This window comes from Thermobia domestica, chromosome 6, assembly GCF_964235325.1.
Source record: "Thermobia domestica chromosome 6, izTheDome1.hap1.1, whole genome shotgun sequence".
Classification (NCBI taxonomy): Eukaryota; Metazoa; Arthropoda; class Insecta; order Zygentoma; family Lepismatidae; genus Thermobia; species Thermobia domestica.
Window position 1 is genome coordinate 42,388,721 of NC_137459.1, and position 21,375 is coordinate 42,410,095.

At 37.5% G+C, this 21,375-nt stretch overlaps 1 protein-coding gene across 1 annotated transcript in view; it reads left to right on the plus strand.

Moving 5' to 3' along the window:
- Nucleotides 1–21,375, plus strand: part of LOC145687164 (phenylalanine--tRNA ligase alpha subunit-like) — a 127,505-nt gene that overhangs the window by 76,936 nt on the left and 29,194 nt on the right. Inside the window, exons 8-9 of the mRNA XM_081760626.1 lie at nucleotides 15,397–15,465; nucleotides 20,327–20,386. Of these exons, the coding sequence (XP_081616752.1) occupies nucleotides 15,397–15,465; nucleotides 20,327–20,386 (129 nt within the window). The remainder of the gene's footprint in view (nucleotides 1–15,396; nucleotides 15,466–20,326; nucleotides 20,387–21,375) is intronic.

A 21,375-nucleotide genomic window follows, 5' to 3' on the forward strand; every position in this document is an offset into this window, starting at 1 on the left:
TTGTTTGTTGGATATATGAACCAAATTTTGTTCCAGTCGCTTCATAGCTTCCGAATCTTCTTTACGATATTGTTCTTGCTGCTGTAAGGCTAACAAGATTCGGTCTTCTAGTGTCATTCCTGGTGTTACACTATGTTCACCGTTGTCACTATCATTGGGTTCATTCTCCATAGCGTTACCGTTCATTTTTCTTATTATTATTCTACCACTTCTCAGTCTTGTGAAATTTGTATTCATTAACTTTATTACAAAAGTAAATTCACCCTTACTTTGCTTCGGGTAGCGAATTTACAAGAAATCCCGGGTGAGGTAAACCAAAATTTTTATAACGACTCACCAAGGGTAGTCGTCAACCTGGTTCGATCGATGATATAAAGAACTTGAGTGGTAGTAACTGTTTTCATGTAAAAATATTTTTTTATAATTATGTATATAATACTATTCTCACCTTCTCTATCAGAATTATAAAGTAGATGAACGGTTTTAAATGGTTTATTAGTTGATACACTTTTTAATGTATTTATCATTCACACTGTCGTGCACATACACGAGAATTAGGTATCCATAAACAATTACATAGCAACGAACTATATATTACTCTCTAATATCTTACAGATATTAAAAACCTTCTTCTTTTGTTATTATTAAATTAACATTCTATAAGGTATAGTGCTTATGTATGAGCACTTTCTACCCAAGGTACAGGTAATTATTAACCTATCCAATATTTCGTTATATAGGATGCTTCGTGCATTTGAAGTTCACCATTGTCGACGATGCAAAGTTCTCTTCCTCGTCGACCACAGATTCGAAGTGGCTGTGAATGTGGAGGAGGAGGGACATCTCGTTTGTGAACAAGCTTTCGAGCATCTTTTTTGGACTTCGGACTTAAGTTTACCTCTTTTCATATTCTTCTTGTCCTAAATCAGTGCGAGAATGCGAATAAACTCAATTTCTTCAGAAATATTCAAATTCAAAAATAAAAAAATAGTACGAATTAGGTTTTTATTATCTTATTTTGATCTACAAATCCTGGATCATTCCATCGCGGAAAATATAATTTCAGGAAAAAGAATTGCTTCTGTTTCCCATGCAAAACCCCTTAGAAGAATAGAGTGAGTAATGATTCAAATCAAAGGTTTCAGATAACATTCTTAAAAATAGCAATACGAGTGGGAACATGAGAGTATTTTCAGGCGGAGGTTACGATCACTAACAAGTAACTCCGAAAAAGCATGTTCCCTAAATCCAATGCTGCGATAGCCACAAAACGGAGTTTTATTGTATTGTAATACATGCAGGTTTCGCCACCATTTATGCTGGTGTCTAGTGCGTCTTCGAATCTCTTCTGTATGATCCCATGGTGTTTGGGGTCGCTGAGATGAACAGTAACACTTTCGATGACGTTTAAATTAAAATTTAGCCATGCAACTTGGGGAAGGGGAGATGTATATAAAAAGATCGAAAATGACCAATATTTGTGTCGAATCCATAGTTTGTGGAGTCCGTAAGTTGACGGTGACAGTTTTTGTTCTATTTGTATCCAAAATGAAACGTATTCTCCCCGTATGAAGACGAGTATTCTAGCTAATTTATAAAAAAAGAAAAGACTGAATAAAATTATTTGTTCAAAAGATTGAATATAAATCTGAGAATAAAAATAAAAATTACAGCAGAAAAAAATGTAACGTAACAAAGACCTAAATCCCCTCCTCCCCCCTTGTCAGGCTTCGTAACGCAAGGCCGAACCCTTTCCCCCTTTACCGCGTTACGTAATATGTGGACGACCCCTAAATGTGTCTTAATCACATATCCGTTAGATACAGAACAAATAAAGACATTTTAGTTGTTCTACTGACAGTCAGTACATATAGTGTTTTTTTCTTGAATGACCCTTGTGCACATTTCGGTTGCACACAGAACAAATCCAAGGACTTTTTTTTCATCAATTCGAGGACAAATAGCACATCTCCTCCTTTTAGCTGGAGAATCTGTCTGCGGACGGTCTTCATTGATGTTCCCACCAGTTAGTCGTAACAATGACTGCCGAAGCCTACGAGAAAGTGTCTCGCGTTTGCCCTTTAATTTTAGGTGATCTTGAATGAGAGTCATCCAAATACTCCTCATGAAGTCTCGCCTCTGAAGCCTTCTTGGTTCTTTGGAAAGATGGTAAAAAACAAGAAAATTTAAGCATGCAACGTCCAATATTCTGTAGAAAATTGCAAGAAACCACCTTCTGCACGATCTGCTAGTTCGGAGTTCTGCACACACCTCCGTAACACTCCCCAAGAAAACCACAGAAAAAATGTAATCCAGAAAACAGATAGCGCAAGTACTATCCTGGAGAAAATTTCGACCCCAGAGGTCCGAAAACATCGAAACAACAAAGCGCATGGACACGAACACCTAATCGCTACGAGATCTCAAGATCAACTGAAATTTGCCTCCATTAAGTTTTACGTCCCACGATTATGCCGGCTAGGATAAAGGAGACAGTGATTATGAGAAATAAATGAAATGGTGGAATGAAGAAAGTGGAAAGAAATGGGAGGACACCGAGAAAACCCACGCACACGGTGCTTATCCAGCACAAGGTTCACTTTGCGTGGGCTCGGATCGAACCCAGGACCCCATGCACCAGAGGTGAACGCTCTACGACTGAGCCACCGCGGCCCCCTAGCAAGGTCAACTGAGAATAGACGACTGAAACCTCAGTGAAACAAAATATATATATTTTGTCCACAGCTAGAAATGTGCTATTTCAAATTTGACCCCACGATAGTAGTTACGAGTTAAGTATGCAGTGATAACTTAGGAAAAAGATAAATAAAAACTTAGATTTCTTAATAAAAATAACTTTGTATACTGTTTGTATATATATATATATATATATATATATATATATATATATATATATATATATATATATATATATAACACAGCAGCTGAATATAACGCAGTAGTATATATATCACGAGGGGGCACGGTGACTCAGTGGTAGAGCGTTCACCTCCGGTGCTTGGGATCCCTGGTTCGATCCCAGCTCGAGCCGTGTGGACTTTGTGGTGGACAAACACCATGTGTGGGGGTTTTCTTGGAGGTTCTCCCGTTTCCTCCCACTTTCTTCATTCCACCATTTCATTCATTATTCATCATCACAGTCTCCTTTAGCCTAACCGGCATAACCGTGGGACGTAAAACTCAAAGATTTCATTTCATTTCATTGGGGGTATCACAAACGTGTTAGGGCATGAAAAGTGGAAGGGCATCGTGAACGAATCTTGTGTATGCAACTTCTACTAGGAGAACTTATAAGAGTAAGACGGAAAAGAAAGACAGGTAACATACTGTATATAATAAAGTTAGAAGTTCATATTACAGTAAGTTCAATAATGAAATACAAAGTGTGAGTTTTGAATATCCTAACATAATACATATTTATTTTTACATAATATCTAACGAGAAGTTAAATCCCAAAACTTCCGTTGCATACTCCACAGTGTAAAGACAAAAAAAAAGTGTGATTATAATGTGACAACTTTGTATATATCATTCCACATTATGTAATAATTACGAACATCAAATATGTGGATTCTGTCAAAGTATTCCAATGAGAATGTTTTTTTCTTTCTTTTCAGTTCTACACTCAAATCCATTATGATGATTTGGCGCTGTTCGCGCTAATTGTTAAAAGTGTTGGTTACATCATGTAATTTTTATTGACTTAAGCCACAATCTTACTAGTCCGCGTTAATCACTGATACTTGTATATATATATATATATATATATATATATATATATATATATATATATATATATATATATATATATATATATTATCATCGTAGCCGTAGCCATTATTTATTGTCGTAGCCGTAACTATTGCTCTAACGACTAGCGCATGAGCCTTTTCTGTATGAGAGCTCGAGTTCGAGTTCCACTTTAAAATGTAGATCTACCATCTACGTCTCATATAATCTCGGTTCTCAAGAAGAAAGCTAAAATTCACGTTTTGTTTGATTTGGTTTCGTCTCTCTCCCAATTACATAGGGCTGATCTCAAAACAGATTTGTAGTACTCTCTTCAATTGCCATCAAGCGAGATAAAAATTAGCAGAGTATTTCTTCTGAATCGAGACCAGAAACTACTTTACGAGACAAGAGGAGACGGGAAAAACTTTTTAGATTATCGAGACGAAAGAGAAATAATCGTCTTCGAAAATCGAGACTAGACGAGAATTCTATAAAAATTGACGAGACGAGAAAATATCTTTTCTCGTCTTTCTCGTGAGGAACATACTCTACTGTGTATACAGATCCACACGCTGTATACAGATCCACATATGTCTTCTCACAGCAACATTATACTAATTTTTTCCACAGAAAATGTATCATTCTATACTTTGATCCAGGGGTAGAAATGAAATTTTAGAACTAAGGGGAAAATCAATAATAGATAGAGTTTGATTAGGCTATGCATCAAGAATACAAACTCAGACAGTCGGAAGTGCAAACAAACTTTAACGGAGAACGACTTAAGCAATAGCGATTGTTGCAGAACAATCAACAGCCAAACAAAACTAATTTCACCATTCAAATTTCCTATTTGTTACTAATAACTACAGATATTTTTCCTTCTTTTGCACAAACACTTCAACTTACTAAGGGGATACTTTCCCCTTGTGCATGCCTGATTTCCACTGTTGCTTTCATCTCAGGCTTTTTAAACGTGGACCGTATTTACCGGGCAATTTTGACGCTGGGCCCTTTTGACTCGTGTCTTTTTGTCGCGGGGCCCTTTCGCCCGGACATTTTCCAAGCTGAGCCGTTTTGACTCAGGCTTTTTTAAGGCGGGGCCCTTTTGACCCTGGCTCTTTCGACGCAGGGCCCTTTTAACTAGAGTCCTTTTGACCCGGGCCCTTTTGATGGGGCCGTTTAAACGGGGTCCCTTTTTTCGCGGAGACCCTTTCACTCGGGCCCTTTAGACTCAAGCCTTTTAGTCGTCGAGATCTTTTGACGCCGGGTCGTTTAGACTCAGGCACATTTGTCCTGGAGTCCTTTTATCCGGGCCCTTTTGACCAGGGCTCTTTTCACGCAGAGCCGTTTTTACTCGGGCCCGTTTGACGCAGGGCCGTTTTGACTCGGGTCTTTTTGTCGCGGGACCTTCGGACCCGAGCCTTTTTGACTCGGGCCTTTTTGTAGCGTACCCCTTTTGGTACGGTCCATTTGACGTAGGGCCTTTTTGACTCTACCCCTCTTAACACGGGACCATTTTGAATCTGGTCATTTTGTCGCGGAGAACATTGGACCAAGGCCTTTTTCACGCTGGGCTGTTTTGAAACGGGACTTTTTGAGGCAGGGTCCATTTGACCCGGGCTCTTTTGACGCAGTGCCCTTTAAACTCGAGACCTTTTGAGCCGGATCATTTTGACCAGGGGTTGTTTTGACTCGTGCCTTTTGACGCCGAGACATTTTGACCCATGCCGTTTTGACGCGGAGCCGTTCTCACTCGGGCCCTTTTGAGCGAGCCCTCTTGACCGGGCCTATTTTGACCCAGGGCCACTTTGTCGCGGGCCCTTTTGACCCGGCTCCTTTTGACGCGGGGCAGTTTGGATTCGGCCCTTTTGGCACAGGGCCTTTTGTCGTCAAGATCTAATGACCAGGGGCCGTTTTTAGTCGGGGTCTTTTGTCGCGGGTGGCCATTTACCCGGGTTCTTTTGACCGGATGCCTTTTGACCTGAGCTCTTTTCACGTGGGGCCGTTTTTACTCGGGTCCTTTTTGTCGCAGGACCCTTTTGAGCCGGATCCATTTGACGCGGGGCCGTTTTGACTCGTTAATTTTTGTTGCGGAGATCTTTCGACCAGGTCCCTTTTGACTCGGGCTCTTTTGTAGCGGGTCTCGTTTTGACACGGGTCCATTTGACGCAGGGCCCTTTTGACGTGGGCCCGTTTTGCCTTGAGCCCTTTCCTCGCCCTTTTGTCTGGCCCTTTTGACATAGAACCATATATATAACGCAGCAGCTAAAATTCCTGGGGCAGGCGGCGGGTATGAGTAAATTGATTATTAATCGATCCCTGGCACAGTAAAATTTGTTACGCTACTAGTCATATCTCTTTCTTTCTCTTCTCTCTACATCGTGTCTGGAGATGAATGTTCTAACTAATAGGCTACAGCGGCGATTTTAAAAAGTAAGAAAATATATGCTGCCAATTATAAATGTTATGAATTTAAACAATATATATAGGGCAATAAATCGAAAAACTCTATATGGGCCTTTTGCCCCCCCCCTCCCTCCCGTTGGAAAAAATTCTGCTGGTGTTAGTGATTATCATATTGCTTAGTTACTGTATTATATTGTGCTATACACACAATAAATACTTCTGTGTTTTATTTAATAATAAGAACCTTATTTATGTTTGTTACGGCCCTTGCTTGACAACAGCGAAACATATTCACGGTCAGTGTAATTAGATTCCATTCTCAAATAAGGTCAGTGAAGCGAATGAAATAATTCACGCACAAATTTAGGACTTAGAAAAGTGTCCTGCGAACATGTCGTAGGAAATTTCTGAAGAGTAAAAAGCTCTAGTAGCAATTGTTAGCAGTTATTAATTTAACATATAAGACAATAAATTGAAAAACTGAGAATACGAATCTTTTCAGAGATGGCAGTGTACTGACGGTTCAAATCTGTGCCTTTACTCCCTATACCTACGTTATTTCCCTAGTCAAAATAAGAGCTCTTCAAAATTAATCACAATTTCTTATGCAACCATCCCTTCCTTGGTGTACTGCTCCGTCACATACCCGTCACGGCGATGTAAAGGCACTTTTGGCGACGAGGATACAAGAGGCATCCATATCTCAAAAGTTGGTTTCTAGAATTTTATCACGTGAACGGTATAATCCTTTCAAGCTACATTTGGTGCAAGCGTTACATGAAGATGACACAGACAGACGAACAGAGTTCTGTGAGTGGTTTCACCGGACACGAACACAACATCCTATGCTAGAGGCTGACATTCTGTTCGGTGATGAGGCTACTTTCCACCTCAACGGCACAATCAGCAGACACAACGCTGTGTACTGGTCTCGCGAGAACCCTCACATAGTTGTTGAAGCGCCCAATCAAGCCGATTCGCGAGTGAATGTGTGGTGTGGAATACACTGCAACGTCATATTAGGGCCCGTGTTTTTGCCCGATAAGTTAATATGAGACCAGTATCTACATCATCTGCACACCACATTAGAGCCGTATCGGGATGAAATGCCTTTGGTATCGCGGCGTATATATTATTTCCAGCATGATGGAGCAAAGCCACATTACGGCCGCACAGTGCTACAATGGTTCAACGAGGAGCTTCCTGGCCGATGGATTGGTCGAAGCGGTCCCGTGCAATGGCCGCCCAGATAACCTCACGCCGTTAGACTTTTACTTGTGGGAGTATCTGAAGTCCGTTGTGTATCGGAATAGACCCAGAACCGTGGAACAGCTGCAGGAGAATATTCGGAACGTGTGTAGAACAATAATACCCCAAACACTCCGGCGTGTGCGTGGTAGTGTGCGACACCGTATCCGTTTGTTCCACCAGCAGGAGGGACACCAATTTGACATAGTGCCCAGGGCAGTTGCGCCTCGAAGTAGGTTCCGTGCGTGCGTGAGGTATGTACATTTCTGCTCACTAACATGTACAGTAAATCTGTCAGAAAACTACACGACTTATTTTCATTTGTTTGTTTTCCTCGTATACCTCCTCTCTCTTACCCCTCCCTTTGCGGTGCTGATGCCACTGTCGTGGGCCCTGCAATTAGGTCTGCTCCTTTGTTCTTTAATTTGCTCTCTTTTCTTTTCTCCTTGGTCCAGGGTATTTCACAACCCAGATTATTTCATTCCACCTTGTCCCCCACTGACGTGGCAACGTTGAATTTTTCTTTATTATTGGGTGCTATACTAGTGACGAGCTTAAACGGTTGGTCCGATTGCCAAAATTCCATTTTAGATTGACAACGCACACTTGGCAATCAAAATCTTATCATTATTCTTTCATATCTTCAATAGTTACCGAGTTGGCCTATGGCAAGGGACTTATGACTCGCTCGGTGTATATATATATATATATATATATATATATATATATATATATATATATATATATATATATATATATATATATATATATACAGGGTGAGTCAAAATAAGTGTTACAAGCCAGTATCTCGCGAACTATACATCATATAAGAAAAATATTAAGAGACAATGTACAATACAGAGGGGCCTAAAAATAAGTTAAACATTAGGTTTCCCCCGCCCCCCAGTTTGGGGGGAGGGGGTGAACGTGAAATTTTCAAATAGGAACATAGGTCGAGTGATACCTCTTTCGAAAGAGCTTGAAAAATTGAACAATTTTTGTAGGAAACAATTTTTGAAAATGGGCACCGTTTTTAAGATGGGCCCCAAAAATGGTCCTGTATCCGATAAAATTTCCAGTACTTATAAATAATTGTTACAAACCAATATCTCGCGAACTATACATCATATAAGAAAAATATTAAGAGACAATGTACAATACAGAGGGGCCTAAAAATAAGTCAAACATTAGGTTTTCCCCGCCCTCCATTTTTGGGGGAGGAGGGTAAACGTGAAATTTTCAAATAGGAACATAGGTCGAGTGATACCTTGTTCGAAAGAGCTTGAAAAATTGAACAAATTTTGTAGGAAACAATTTTTGAAAATGGGCACCGCTTTCAAGATAGATCCCAAAATTGGTCCTGAAGGAGATAAAATTTCCAGTACTTATAAATCGGAAACGGCTAAGTAGAAAAATATGAAACAAAAAATGAAAAAAGTAAACGCCATAGGCAACGTGGAATGGTGTTGTCGTGGTGCCCCAGGGCCCCATCATGGGGCCCCAGGACCAATTTTAAAATTTCAAATCTGAATATAGGTCGAGTGATACCTTGTTTGATAGATTATGGAAAACCAAACAGCTTAGGGAAAAAAATGTTTTGATTTCGGGCAAGCCTGTTTCAAAATGGCCGCCGGAAATGGTTCCACATTCAGATAGAAAGTGCAGTGTTCAAACTGAGTGTTACAAGCCAATATCCCGCGAATTTTTGCATCAAATAAAAAGTGTTAAGAGTCAATGTACAATACAAACAGGCCTAAAAATATGTCGAACACGAGGTTCCATCATCATACTGTAAGTGAATAACAAGTAAAATGATTGGGGGCAAAATCGACCTATAAGGGTTAACGTAATAATAATAATAATAATAATAAGAAGAAGAAGAAGAAGAAGAAGAAGAAGGATACTACTACGAAAAATAATATGAAACTAGTAATAATAATAATAATAATATGAATGAAAATAATAAGACAATGAATAATACTAATACGTATGCGCAAAGAGACGTCGTTCCTCAATCACTACAATCCTATGAGAAAGGGATAGTAAGGTACCTATTAGGCCCTACTTGTAGGCAACATCTCAACATGTGCCCAGTTAGAGTAAGGAAAGCCTGTCAACGTCATTGCCTGGGGAATGGAACCGACGGCCTTCGGAACATAGTACAACGATAACGTTGTATATTGCATTAACAATCTGTACCATCTTATAAAAAAAGGATCAGAGGCGAATTATTTGAGCCGTTTTATACAAAGAAAAGAAAGTTGCAAAGAAATAACTTTAGATTATTTTTGATCGTCAACTATTAATGTAATCGCTATGGAAACATAATAAATGTAAGTGTAAGTGTGCAGACATAGAAAGAACGGGATATCAACTTTGGTGATAAGTTTTCCGTACAAGGAAACGAACACATCGCATTAATATTATTAGTTCGGGTAGCGTTTGAATAGAGCAATGGCGGTGTTTGATCATTGTGTAGATATGTTGCTGGTGTTGGGCGAATGTAGAAGAAACTATCGTAACGCGGCACGAATGTATACAATGCGCTATCCCCAACGACAACTAACATCTCACATGGCATTTCTGCGATTGGAGAGACGTTTGCGGCAACATGGTAGTCTTGTCCGGGGACGAGGTAGGAGTCGTTACCGCTCTGGAACCAATGAAGAACGTGCAACAGGAATATTGGCAGCAGTGCATGTAGACCCACATGTTACCACGAGACATCTCGCTCAGGCCAGTGGAGTTAGCCAAAGATCTGTAGTGCGTATTTTGCACGAGTACATGTTTCATCCGTATCATATCATTTTACATCAGGAACTATCTGGCAATGATTTTCATGCCAGATTGCAATTTTGTCTATGGTTGGAAGGTATGGAAAACAGACAGCGCAACTTCATATCCACCATCTTGTTTAGCGATGAAGCTACATTTACAAACGCAGGACACGTAAACCGATATAATATGCATTATTGGGCTAGGGAAAATCCACTATGGCAGAGACAAGTTGCTCATCAGCATCGGTGGTCTCTTAATGTATGGTGTGGCATCCTTGGTAACCATATCATTGGGCCATATTTTTTTGATGGACGTCTTTCTGGTGATACCTATGCCGCATTTGTCAGTGATGTACTATACCCGGAGTTGTTAGAGAATATTCCTTTCGCTGAACGTATAAGAATGTGGTATCAACATGATGGTGCTCCAGCACACAACGCACATTAGGTCAGAGCCTTATTGGACCACCGTATGGTGAATAAATGGATTGGGCGTCGAGGTCCTATTCACTGGCCTCCACGATCTCCTGACCTAACCCCACTTGATTTTTTCCTCTGGGGTTATGTTAAGGATCGGGTAATGTCCAACGTACCAACAACTACTGATGATATTAAGGCGCGTATCCTAGGTGTGTGTGCATCTATCACTCCAGAGATGCTACATGATGTACGAACATCCCTATGCCGCCGCTTACGGAGGTGTGTGGAGCAGGATGGAGGACATATAGAGCATCATTTGTAACATGGTAAGTGTTGAAATTATTTGCTTTACAGTGATTGAAATTACAATTTTTAACATCGCACATACCCGTAGAATTACTAAACGTTATCCTACTACTTTACATGATGTTAGGTTGTGGTAATGCTGTTGTGACAGGCTTGCCTGAAATCAAAACAACTTTTGTAGTAAGCTGTTTGCTATTTCACGATCTATCAAAGAGGCATCACTCACCCTATGTTGCGATTTGAAAATTCCATGTACGCCCCTCCATACAAAAGGGAGCGAGGGAATTTTAACACAAATTTCATGCTTTCTCTATTGTACATTGACTCTTAACACTTTTTTATTTGATGCGTAGTTCGCTTGATATTGCGTGTAATACTCAATTTGAACACTGCACTTTCTATCTGAATGTGGAACCATTTTTGACGGCCATTTTGAAACAGGCCTGCCCAAAATGAAAACAAATTTTGTACGAAGCTGTTTGGCTTTCCACGATCTATCAAACAAGGTATCACTCAACCTACAGATATATTCCTATTTTAAATTTTGAAATTGGTCCCGGGGCCCCATGATTAGGGCCCTGGGGACACCACGACAACATCATTCCACATTGCCTATGATGTTTCCGTTTTTCATTTTTTGTTTAATCGTTTCCTACTCATACGTTTCCGATTTATAAGTACTGGAATTTTTATCTGATACAGGACCAATTTTGGGGTCTATCTTGAAAACGGTGCCCATATCAAAAATTGTTTCCTACAAAAATTGTTCAATTTTTCAAGCTCTTTCGAACGAGGTATCACTCGACCTATGTTTCCATTTGAAAATTTCACGTTCACCCTCCTCTCCCCAAATTGGGGGCGGGGGAAACCTAATGTTTGACTCATTTATTAGGTCCCTCTGTATTGGACATTGTCTCTTAATATTTTCTTATATGATGTATAGTTCGCGAGATATTGGCTTGTAACACTTATTTTGATTCACCCTATATATATATATATATATATATATATATATATATATATATATATATATATATATATAGGTTGACTGGTAATTCGATGCATTCCTTGCAACGTGATATTCTTAAGTACTTTCGAACATTTCCACTTATAAGCACCGTTGCTCTGTTATAGTTTCGAACGTGAAGTAAGGTGTAATGGTCCAAAAGCCACTACTGTACCTTAGTGAGTAGTGTGGCAACATCGCAGTGCTTCCGTCTAGGAAATGACTGCATGGTTCGGAAGAGATGGAATGAAGATGGTGTTTGGTCGAGAGAAAACGCGAACTATGACGGATTTCATACCCAGGGTCGTGCACTGTCTGGCGAACATTCGTGCAGTGAACAGGTGCGTTGTTTTCCAGCATGCAGACTCCTGTTGTCAGCATGCCACGCTCTGTTTGTGTTTTTCACAAGCTTTTGTTAGTGCTACATTTCTAAATGTGTTATTTTGTTATAACTTTTCAAGGTTTACATTTTTACCTTTGTAGAAAGCTTGTAACATTAGGTTGTCATTGTAGCAATTGGTATGGCAATTGTCGTAATTTTGTTTTAGTTATTAGGGCGAGGTATTCGTTTGCTATTTCTTTTTTCTTTCTTTCTTTCTTTCTTTATATAGTTTTGCAAAGTTTTTTTTTTTTTTTTTTTTTTTTGCCTAATCTTCAAAATTTCATTAGTTGTTTAAAATCTATCATTGGATCGTCTATAGCGCCGGAATTTTGGCTTATGAAAACGTAAGGTGGGACTTATTTTCTGATAGATAGAAAGAAAATCGGTTTGCCACCCCACTGGGTTGAATGGGCTTCTAGCAAGTTGCTACTTCTGTCAAGGTAAATTTAGTTTATAGATTGCAAGAAGAGACATTTTTATGATAGAATCACGGTCATCGAACAAAGTATCCTTACTTTAAAGCTCTGTGCCATAACATTCTGCGGTATTGATTTTTGGTGTGCTGCAGATGGTTAAAGATAATTTTGTAGTATGTTTGTTATTTTGTGTCAGCGTTTACTAATGTAATATAATATTGGTAATATTTGTTTATATGTTTTTTTTTTAGTTTTCTGTTTGTTTGTATGTATGTGTGTATGTGTGTGTGTGTGTGTGTGTGTGTGTGTGTGTGTGTGTGTGTGTGTGCAGGTGTTTGCGTGTTACTTGCCACGGTGTTACTTGCCACTATTGGAATTTCGTGTTACTTGCCACGGTTACCTTATCGCATATTTATCTGTCTATGACAACGTGTACGTTGCCACGCACCTGCATCTAGGTTTGACCTTGAGGGGGTGGGAGTAATTTCCCAAGCAATTTTCAAAGCAAGGCAATCACCTTAAACGCAAGGAACAAAGCAAATTTCTGATTTAAGAAATAGGAACCTTGTTACAGAAGCGTCATTTCAAATTTTGCTTGGGGTGTAAGATCCCTTGAAATAAGTAAAATTTCGCGTTTTTCACTGATTTGCTACTATTCTGTTGATAAAATCTATATAAATCTCAAACTCAGGGGGGCAAATGCCCCTCCCTGCCCCCCCCCTGCCTTGTTACATTTATGCATGTCACAAAACTCACACGAAATACAAGAAACAAAACAAGATTCTGATGAAAGGAGTATTCTTGCAAATCTACACAAACAATTGAAGTTCTTCAGTAATTCGAGCGCTCATTTCGCCGCCTGAAAGCATGGAAGAAACGCAATGATTTATATATTACATCACATTCGATCCATACTCCTAGGTGGTTCCAATAGGAACCTTGTCACTTGCGCGCCGCACGTCATAATGATTATAAGTGGGGTTTGTGGTGGACAAACACCGTCTAGATGGGTTTTCCCATTTCCTCCCACTTTCTTCATCTTGCCATTTCATTTATTCTCATCATCGCCGTGTCCTTTAGCCTACCCGGCATAACCGTGGAACAAAACTCCAAGGTTTCATTTCATTTTCATCTCAAAATGTAATAGACTCCTGTGTAAATACCTGTGTTATGTTTTTCTTGGCTGGGAAGCTCGTTCCAGTTTCTTACAATAGTGAAACACACTTTCTCCCACAATTTCTTCTCTCAATTTATATCTAAATATTCTTGCAAACTTTTCTTTTTATATAACGCTGGATGTTTCTCTATTTCCTCAATTTTTCATTGTCTTTACCACTAATTAAAGACATACATGTATTAGCTTCCATTGCGAACACTTCTTTTCATACTTTATGCACGGAGCGAACTGTTATGTGAAAAAACTTGTAGAAAACATCTTTTTTTTTATCTCTTTGCTTGGATGTACCTCGGCAACTTTTCTGTCGCCGTCGCCGCAGTGAGCGGACTCCCATAAGACTTAATGCATTTTTAGATGTTGCCCAACTGTTCTCGTCGCCAAGCTATTGCCTTAGGCCTACCGCTCACTGGCAACATTTTGTCGGGCAACTATCTTGTTGCTCTGGCTAAATACATTGAGTCTTATGGGAGTCCGCTCACTGAGACGACGGCGACAGAAAAGTTGCTGAGGTGTTGCTAAGCAGGGTGACAGCAGGGCAACAGTTCGGCGACGGAACAGTTGCGCAACATCTAAAAATGCATTGAATCTTATGGGAGTCCGCTCACTGAGGCTACGGCAACAGGAAAGTTGCCGAGATATCTCCAAGTAGAAAGGTAAAAAATAAATGTTTTCTAGAAGTTTTTTTCACGTAACAGTTCGTTCCGTGTGTAGCGCGTGAAAAGAAGTGTTCGCAATGGAAACTAATACACTATTTGATTAGTGACTAGCATGTCTTTAATTAGTGATAAAGACTATGAAAAATTAATTGAGAAAATATAGAAACGCCCAGCATTAAAGAAGAAATATATATAAAGAAGAAATTATGGAAGGAAGTCTGTTTCGCTGTTATAAGAAACTAGAATGAGCTTTCCAGCCAAGATAAAACAACACAGTTAAATTATCCCCACCCCCTTAAGGTCAAATCTAGATGCAGATGCATGGCAACGGACACGCTGTCATAGATAGATAAATATGCGATAAGGTAACCGTGGCAAGTAACACGAAATTCCAATAGTGGCAACTAACACCGTGGCAAGTAACACGCAACGGTGCAGGTATATATATGTCTGTGTGTGTGTGCTTGTGTGTGGTGACGTCAGCTTGGAGTACCTATCTTCGCCTGTGTTAGTGGTTATGTAATAAAATATTTTTACATAATCGGCTAGGATATTTGAATACGAGAAAATGGGTTGAAAAGTGTTGTCAATATCAGTTGTTATCCTATAAATCAGGTACTTTTACTTCTTGAACAGCTTAAATTATTTGTGCTGAGTCTCGTAGCAAGCCATACTAAATTTATAATTATGCATTGACAAATATGTTCGTTTTATTTATATATTTTTTTACAAATATATTTTAAGACAGCGGTGATTTTCAAAATGATTTTATTCTTAGGCCTCGGTGATTTCTTGAAACACAAAAAGAGGAAAACAAAATGACTAATGATGTTTCTATCATTTCAGAAACCAGGTAGTATAGTGAGGTTCCAGAAGAGTAAGTTTACCAAACCAGAAAGTGACTCCAATGTGGACGTAAGTAATGCATTATTATAAATTATTAGTTGTGTTTTGTTCATTTTATCCTTTAATATATATTGTTCATAGAGTGGAAGTATATATTTGCATATCAGAACACTTACACAAATCTATATATTTAAATACGAAAATATTACGTACGTAGCTTAATAAATAGGAACAAAATTTTGCATTATTGTAACTTAGTTTTAAAATATAAAACATACTTCTAGTAAATATTAACTTGCGTTCATATTACTATAATATTTTTCTTATTTTTATTTATTTATTTATTTATTTACTTATTTATCGATACAACAGGCATTACTGCCCAATTACAGTGTCCACATAAAATACATAATTTTAAAATTGATACAATTAAAATTGATTAATACATAATTACATAATTTAATACAAAATTTTGAATTGAAATAATAGAGTTTACTTGATTTTTTAAAATAAAATACGCAGTATTACTCTTTTGAACAACTTTTCAGAACTATTAAATGTATCTACATTTTTATTATCCTTACTGATTTTATTGCACGTAGCACAAATTCTCCATGTAGCTGACATATACAGTGCATTTGTACGTGCCTTCCTGCAGTAGAATAGGTCACTATTTCCCTTGAGTGTTTTGAGGGTTGGAACCTGTATCATTATCTTTGTAATTATGTCTGTACAATCTATTTAGTTCTGCAAAAGTCTGTGCAAGAAAATGAGGTCGTTCAACTTCCGTCTTTGTTCAAGTGTCTGAAGTGTAAAGTTTCCAAGTAAATTATCATATTCATATTTTAGATAAAATTCTGTCCTTTTGTATGTGAGAAAACGTATGAATTTGCTTTGTATCTGCTCAATTTTTCGACTACGGGTTTTCACGGAAGTGTTCCAAATACGTGAGGCATATTCAAGTTTGAATCTTACGTAAGAATAGTAAAGTGTTTTCAAATGAATTTGCTTTGTATCTGCTCAATTTTTTGACTAAGTTTTTTCACGGAAGTGTTCTAAATAAGTGAGGCATATTCAAGTTTGAATCTTACGTAAGAAAAGTACAGTGTTTTCAAAGAGTTAACATTCGTAAATTCTTTGGTTGCTCTGATGAGAAACCCAAGATTTCTATATGCATCCTTAGTAATATTTGTCACATGATGAGAAAAGATTAATTTTTTGTCAAATATGACCTAAATCTTTAATTTATCTAATTTTTCTAAACTTATTCCATCGATCGTGTAAGTAAAGTCATACATTTTCTCACATCTACTGTATGTCATGGTTTTACATTTATTAATATTTACTTTAAGTCTATTGCTAGTACATCATTCTAGTATGTTAGTCAGATCTTGTTGCAAGAGTAGACAGTCATCTATACATTTCACATCTACGAATATTTTCAAATCATCTGCAGAAAGTATTTTATGAGATTTTTTAATACAACTTGACAGATCATTAATAAATAATAAAAACAAAAGAGGCCCAAGATTTGACCCCTGAGGGACTCCAGAATTTACGCGAAAGTTTTTGGTTTTATATTATTTATACAAAATGGATTGCCTACGTTCACGTAAATAAGATTTAAAAGAATCATTTGGGGGTTAAAATTGAACGTGGCAAGTTTTTGAATTAATATATCATGATCCACAGTATCAAATGCTTTTTAAAAATCCGTATATATAACGTCTACTTATCCATTGTTATCCAAGGAAGAGGTTATGAAATCTGAAATTATAGTTAAGTTAGTCAACGTGGATCTTTTCTGTAGGGAGCCACGTTGATACACTGAAATTGCAGGTTTAACATGATGCATCACCTTATCATAAATGACACTTTCAAATACTTTCGCAATTGTTGGTAACATAGCTTCTGGACGATAGTTTTCTACACTATTTTTATTGCCGGATTTCGAGACTGGGCATATTATTGATTCTTTCCATATATCTGGGAAAACATTTGTCCTTATCGAGAGGTTAAATAAGGTATATAGCGGATGTTTCAAAATATTACTGCAACCCTTCACAATATAAGATGGTATATTGTCAGGCCCAGTTGCTTTATTCGGTTTCAGTTTCATTATTACGATTTAATGTTCTTTATAATAATCTCCGTGATATTGAATAAGTTATGGCATTCCTCATATTAATATTTTTTGTTATGTGAGTTAATACAATTTTGAATATAAGAGGAGGATTGATTGTAAATGGACTGGAAGTGTTGAGCAAAATCTTTTGTAATTTCATCATTCTTAGTCAGACTCTCTCCGTCATAGGTCACGGACTCAGTAGAAAGATGTTGGGATTTATTTTTAATGTAGGTTCAGAAATATTATGGGTCTTGGGTTACACTATTTTCAGCATTGAAGATAAAGTCATTATATGCTATAGCTTTTTCACGTTTCACTTCAATACGTAGCCTGCAGTACTCGTTATAATGATATTGAAAATTAGTCGTTCCCCTCCCCTTGAGCCATTTTATACGATGTTGCCATTTAAGTTTTATTTTTTGTATTATACTTTTAGTAAACCAGCAAGGGAAGCTTTTTTGCGTCGGCCTTTTCATGGGAATGCATTTCTCAAATATGTCATAAATTACTTTATAGAATTTTTCTACTTCTTTATTTGGATCTGTATATTCGTTTTGATACTGTTAGTCTATTCTCGCTAGCTCATTGTAAAGATTTGTATAATTTCCTTTCTTAAAATTGAAACCAAATATATTTCTTTTGTTTTTTAGTCTAGATGGTTTAATATGCGGAAAGCTTATAGAAAGAGAGTGGTGGTAATTATCCTCTTTAATTAATGGATGCGGTTTCCTCTCACTACTGTTAGATTTGAAAGAATACTTATTACTAGATCTAATGTTCTCCCTAAATAATTTGTAACATTATTGAGCGATTCCGTGTTATGATACAACATAAAATGATACAGACTTTGGGATTTATTGGTTGATTGTAGAAAATCAAAATTTGTACCAGTTATTTCAGGCAAATTCATATCACCCACAAAGAGAATAGTGCTAATATTCGTATTAGGAAAGATCTGAGTTTGGTTCAAAATACACAACACAAATATAAAGCGGTTTGTAATTAATCATTGTTTTCATGAGAATGCCCTCTGGGCTCTGGTCAGTAACAGCTACTTGAAATATACTAATTCAAAGTAAATAATAAAATATCTACATAATAAGACCAAGTAATAACACTTAAATGCATAAGCTTTGTTGAATTATTCGCTAAAATTGAGAGAAGTGATAATGAGCGTATATTAATTTATATACAATAATATTATAGTTTAGAGTTGTATTTTACGGCTTAATTGTAGAGAGCACCTAACTGTCCTATGAAAACGTGATAGAGGGAAGGAAACCGTTAATAATGTTTACTGCCATAGACAATTGGTTATTTTTGTTTGATTTGTTTTCATTTCATTTTGAGTTTAGCCTCCCATTCAGCAACGATGCTATATGAAACGTGGACGTACAATTTCATGTAGGATCCGAACCACAGGGGCTCGCATCCGGAATTCCCACATCAAGGGCGCGTATGCTAATCGCTTAGCAACCTAGGGGCTTTTGGTAATTCTTGTATATCCTTAAATGAGGACTCTACCTAATGACTTTCACTACGTTCGTTATCACTTCTCTCAATTTTAACGAATAAGGCAAAGAAGCTTATGTATTTAAGTGCTATTAGTTGGTCTTATTATGTAGATATTTTATTATTTTCTTTGAATTAGTATAATAGAAAGTAAGCAATATAGTTTGTACAAAGTGTAGTAATAGCTTTATCCACTCATTCCGTATACCTTATGACCGTGCTTAGTGCAGGATGTCCAATTTATGTAATTAAAATTGTGTGGCAATTAAATGTCAAAGTTATGCCCTCCATTCGGGACAACCATCCCCGCTGTCCTAGCTGCTAGTGCCCACACCTTTGATGCATGAGGTTCCAAGTTAGAACCTTGTGGGAAATCCGTGTAAACTGTAAGTAGATACACGTGTCATGTGGCCTTTTAGCTAGAAAAGGTCCTTTAAACTCCAATTCACCCAAACTACTCGGAACGAGACAAAGAATCTCATTGGTGGAGTGGAAGTATGGTTCTATATTCTCGATTTGGTCATATTCAGGAGATACAGTAGTCATCCCGACGCTTTGGCTGTCGTTTTCTCTCAGGTTTCCCCAGCCAGTGATGATTTCAGAAGATGTCCTCCGAGGAGAGCTCTAAGTAAACATGCAATTGAGTAGAACTGCGAAAGTGATGGAGACCCACGTTGAGCACGATCGGAGAAATGACATAGAGTAATTTTGTAGCTCCGGGAGAAATCCCCCTCGATCTGTCCCTTTATTCATTATTGTTTGCAGATACTCATTTTACAGAATACGAGGGTAGAACAAAAACTGTCAAACCTAAGCCATCTGGTTGGTAGACAAATGACTTACCAACTACGCCATTACAACTTTAGTTAATCTAACGTCATCTTGTAAATATTAAAAGTCCGAACTTCAAAAATTATCATAAGGACCACTAATTTTATATAATAAATCACACAGTATTTAAAGCAATAGAGCATTATGTCCAGCTCTATCTGCTATTATGAGTTAAACTTACTCAGCTTAACAAATCAGTGTCTTAAATATAGAATAAAATTATTGGACAATCGTTAAGAATACTTAATGAATATTGGTGAAACTAGCGGTCATTCGCTTACTGTTAGTAAATTATTAAAAGCAATAAACCTTAAGTGATTAATTAGTGCAGAAACAGAAACGTCTATAAGAGTACGAAAAATTATGTTATTAGTATTAAAACAGGTGTAAATAATGTAGAATGATTGAAGAAATATTGTTGAAGGATTGATTTTAAATGTAGTTTTTTTTACCTTTCAGTTTTCTGAAGTAGAAGACATTAAGGAATGTTCGACAGACACAGATTTCGAGGTGGAGAAGGTGCGCGTGACTTTTGTCACGCGCACCTACAAATGACAACCAACTACTTCCAGTCAGGTAGTAGACTTAAATTTTCAACTTCCTTATAACATTATCTCTAGGATTGGACTATCTTCTGTAGCTTAATTAAAGCTAATAATGCAGCATTTTTGCTCAAAAATAGGCCAAACTAACTATCAGGTTGTCTAGGAAGTAAAAAATTTTTGATGTCAAAATTGAAAATATGTTTATTGTTATTTGAAAATAACATTATCAATCACTACTATGTTCGATTACCTTTGTCATTTTTCGGCAACACGATGATCCCGTTGCTATAGAGCTTTTGTGATTTTTAGTCAACAACTTGTAGCGTGTAGTTTTCACAAACTACTTTTAAAACAAGCATAACATAATTCACAGAGTTCTGCAGAGATCAAAAACCTCCCAACAGGGTTGCTAACCGTCCCGATTCTGTCGGAACTGTACCGATTTCTGACTTATTTGTCCCGTGTCCCGTTCCGGACACTCGTCGAGATGCATATTTTCCCGATGTATCGATTTTCAATGTTAATATTTTAATGGACCATTTTTACAAGGGAATAACCTATTCTTTTATACACGCAGTTTTATGTATAAAATCAATTTAACAAATTTGTATTTTGTTTATGTTAAATAAATTACAATTGTTTTTGTTTGAATTTGTTGCATGATGATAGCCAAAGAATAAGACCTGTTGTCAGTAATTCCTTAACAATGTTATGCACTCATTTGTGATAAAAAACAATCTATATAGTCATCTCCCTAAACTTTGTTTATATTAAATAAATTGCAGTTGTTTTGGTTTGAATTTGTTGCATATATTGCTTATACCTAGTGATGAGCAGCGAGTTGGAAAATAAAAAAAAAAAACAACTAAGGTGCTACATTCATTCAGGTACGCGTTATTCAGCTTGTTTCCAACGACTCGACGTACGTGTAGTCATCTCCTGGGGAAAGACCTCCAACCATGA